This window comes from Nuphar pumila, chromosome 11, assembly GCF_984573655.1.
Source record: "Nuphar pumila chromosome 11, dmNupPumi1.hap1.1, whole genome shotgun sequence".
NCBI lineage: Eukaryota > Viridiplantae > Streptophyta > Magnoliopsida > Nymphaeales > Nymphaeaceae > Nuphar > Nuphar pumila.
Genome location: NC_143259.1, coordinates 114,022,976 through 114,026,916, shown reverse-complemented (window position 1 = coordinate 114,026,916; position 3,941 = coordinate 114,022,976). Strand labels below are relative to the sequence as shown.

Genomic DNA, 3,941 nt, shown 5'->3' with positions numbered 1-3,941 from the left:
AGTGTCGAGGAACAAAAAACCCTCCATGATACTTGGGTCCATAGAGTTTAACAACCAGGACATAACAAGGTGATTCTCGGATTCTCATTCTTCATAGGTGGGGTCCTCGAGTTTTAGGAGAACGATCTTACCGTTGATGTACCCTAGTTTGGATTTCTCACTGAGGAAAAGCATGGAAGCCTTCAACCAGGACAAGTAGTTGGATCCTTTGAGAGGCACGGTGGTGATCTTAAGAGTAGGGTTTTGTTCGTGCACGACCATCCTTGATGCGCCATATGCGGAAGAACTTGACTCATTTTCTCCTTTAGCTATGGTCAATGGTTGTGGATACTATCACAGACTGGTTCTGGCCTGCTTTGATACCATGATGAAAAAGTGGAAAACAGAGAACATGATATTTAACGTGGTTCGGCACTTGGCCTATATTCATGGGAAAGGAGAACAATGCACATATTATTAATCACTGTTACGATATGGGATATAAAGCAATGCTATATATAGGATCACGAAAGGCAATAGTGTAGAACGTGTGGGATGCTATGAGGCTTATCGGTAACAACAAGATAAGGCTTGGTCGTTAGGAGACAGACTATGGATGGAATAGGAGTCTAACTCTATCGGGTTCCTAAGGCACTACGATGGGGCAAGGATTTTCATCGTAGTCGGTAACAGTAATTTTAACATATATAATGGTAACCTATTAAGGTAGGGTGTATCCCAAAGGCATACTAATCGGCAATAACCATAACTAGTAGTACCACTTAAAAATACAGATAGGAGACGATCGTCAGTTGGCTAAGTGTCAATGATAAATGTCACCTCTGGTTTGTGAACCTAGAGCACATGAATAATTTTGCATTGGGAGGCTTCGTTGCCCAATCCGCAATTGCAGTAGATTAGCGACGACCACATTCCGTCGCTAATCCGTCGCTAACATGGGTAGCGACAGATTAGCGACAACGAGGCGACAATATGCTTACGTCGCGAATATTTCGAAGCTAACTGGCAACGGAATTATTCTGTCGCCCGGTCCGTCGCTAATTGCGACGGACTAACGAGCGCTAGATTCCGTCGCCAATCCGCCGGTACTAAACGGCGACCATGGCTTGGCGACGGATTTACTTCCGTCGCTATGCCGTCGCTAGATTAATATGAATAGCGACAGATGGTTCCGTCGCTAATCCGTCGCAAACACGAAAAAAAATTAAAAAAAATTTATTTGAAAATTAAATACCGAGAACTGTACAATTTCTATTTCCTGTACAATTTATATTTCCTGTAAATAAAAAACAAACCACACAAAAAATTTCATATAACAAGAATCTACAACAATTAATCGTTCCACCTTAAAATTAACAAGTTTAATTATTTACAATTCAACAATTACAATTAGGAAACATAAAAAAATAGAACTTCTTCAACACAGTCCTCTAATCATCGCCAAGATTTTGTGCGTCTTCTTGTTTATTGTCTTTATCTGTCCCTTCAGCTCCACTACGCTGATTATCGCTAGCAGCCTACACAAGAAAAGAACAGTCAGTATTGATAAACAAAATATAATGAAATAAATTACACACTATATGTGATTCTATCATGTGCTCATGTGTGATCTAAGGCAATAAAAAAACTCTATATGTGATTCTATCATGCTCATATGTGCTCTAAGGCAGACAAAAAGTTATATATATATATATATATGATTTTATCATGCTCATATGTATGCTAAGGCAGTCAAAAAATTGAATATGTGATTATAGCATGTTCATATGTGTTCTAAGGCATCTAGAAAAACTCTATATGTGATTCTACCATGCTCAGATGTGCTTTAAGGCAGGCAAAAAACTATATATGTGATTCGATCATGCTCATATGTGTGTTAAGGCAGTCAAAAAATTGAATATGTGATTATAGCATGCTCATATGTGCTCTAAGGCAGGCAAAGAAAAAAAATTTATATGTGATTCTATCATAAATGATATATAGCATGTTCATATGTGTTCTAAGGCAGTAAAAAAACTCTATATGTTATTATAGCATGCTCATATGTGTGCTAAGGCAGTCAAAAAACTGAATATGTGATTATAATATGCTCATATGTGTTCTTAGGCAGTCAAAAAACTGAATATGTGATTATAGCATGCTCATATGTGTTCTAATGCAGTCAAAAAAACTTTATATGTGATTCTATCATGCTCATATGTGTTCTTAGGCAGGCAAAAAAACTTTATATGTGATTATAGCATGCTCATATGTGCTCTAAGGCAATAAAAAACTCTATATGTTATTATAGCATGCTCATATGTGCTCTAAGGCAGTCAAAAAACTGAATATGTGATTATAACATGCTCATATGTGTTCTTAGGCAGGCAAAAAGTTATATATGTGATTCGATTATGCTCATATGTGTTCTAAAGCAGACAAAAAACTGAATATGTGATTATACCTGAGAGGGACCTGGAATCGAAGATCCCCTATCCTGAACAGCGGTCTTGATCTCATTTCGGAGAAAGGGGGCGACGGTGTATTGGAAGTAGTTATTCAGTGATTCATTAACGATCTGGCGTACATCATCACCGGAAAGAATAGTCGGCTGCTTGGAGCTTATGTCGGCGCAAGAAGTCGGTGAGCCGTAACTGGAAGAACCAATAACTGGTGAAGTGTTCATATTACTTCCAAACCCGAACACGCGACCTTTTTTGGGTTCACCTGCTGCAGTCACCCATGCTGTAGGATCAAATGATGGATGCTGAGTAGCGTCATCGCCATATCGCTCTACCATCTGTTGCTCATATGCCTCCTACAAAATAATGTTTAAAGTATTCATTAATAATTAATGATAACATTATGATAACTTGCATATATATTGCAATGATTATTAATAGAATTAATACATACCGTTGTCGTTCTCGCCTTCTCTGATACGAAGACTCCCGTGGTCTTCCGTTTATGTGTTTCTACAAACACATCCTTATATGGTACACTGCATCCTTTTTCTGCTTCCTGCGAAGTTAAATGACAAAAGATTTAGTACACAAGTTTGCAATAATACTTATAAAATTAATATTATATATTGATGAGTTATCATTTTCTTTAGGTGACTCCCAAATGTCTTAGATCCACCTGTGTGTAGATGGGCTTCGGGCATCTTCGATCGATTCTGTGCAGCCTTCGCAGAGCGATTTCTAAATGCATCTCCCGCCCACTTATCGCACATTTCATCCCAGTAATCTCTCCTGATAGTAATAGGACCATGGCCCTTCCACAGTAATGGATCATCTACTATGCCAGATGCTTTTTTTGTTGCAGTCTTTATAGTGTGCAGCATGTCTGCAAATCGATTGGCAGGCACCTTCTGTCACACCTTCCTTGCATTATTTTCTTCTACCGTAATTGCGAAGCGATTCGAAGCCTAAAAATATTTTCAGAAAGTTTGTAGACATTGCTTAAATAAATTAAATATGAAACACATTAACTATGAGGAACAACTGTATACCATGAATGAGGACCACAATCTGTCTAACACCTCCTTTGGGTACTCTTTCCATTGAGCAACTGGTCCTGGTAGATGTTGAAGAAGTGAATTCCTAATCTCTCGTACTACTTCTTGTGGCTCAAACCTCGTGCTGCACATGAATTGTTACACAGTAAATATCAATATAAAATATTTAAAAGATATGCAATAATTGAAAACAAAATACTTACGGTCGATTATCGACATACACTATTCGAATGAGTCTTCTTGTGCCAGCCTAAGAAGACCCTGTTTCTTGTGTTGGCTGTTGACTTGTGTGATCAACTGGTGTAGGTGGGTCGTGTACAGGCGCAACATCATCTGTAAAAAAATACATTATAAATTCTCAGAATGCGCATTTGAACTAATCAAGCATCCAATTAGTTATATGATATACCTATCACAGGAGCCCGTGAAGATGAAGGCTGAG

At 38.2% G+C, this 3,941-nt stretch overlaps 1 protein-coding gene across 1 annotated transcript; it reads right to left on the bottom strand.

Moving 5' to 3' along the window:
- Window positions 1-1,241: 1,241 nt before the first annotated feature.
- LOC149822927 (uncharacterized) lies at window positions 1,242-2,890 on the bottom strand. Its single transcript, XM_089981450.1, has 2 exons — window positions 2,444-2,890; window positions 1,242-1,517 (listed from the first exon to the last, which is right to left on the bottom strand). Exons 1-2 carry the CDS (start codon window positions 2,777-2,779, stop codon window positions 1,431-1,433), a joined length of 423 nt encoding a protein of 140 aa, XP_089837576.1. The 5' UTR covers window positions 2,780-2,890; the 3' UTR covers window positions 1,242-1,430.
- Window positions 2,891-3,941: the final 1,051 nt, after the last annotated feature.

Bases quoted from the DNA above. Each gene is read 5' to 3' on its own strand.
- LOC149822927 (XM_089981450.1), bottom strand. From the start codon at position 2,779: ATGGTAGAGCGATATGGCGATGACGCTACTCAGCATCCATCATTTGAT. The intron at 1,518-2,443 runs GTATAATCACAT...TTTCTTGTGTAG, and splicing joins CGATTCCAGGTCCCTCTCAG to GCTGCTAGCGATAATCAGCG.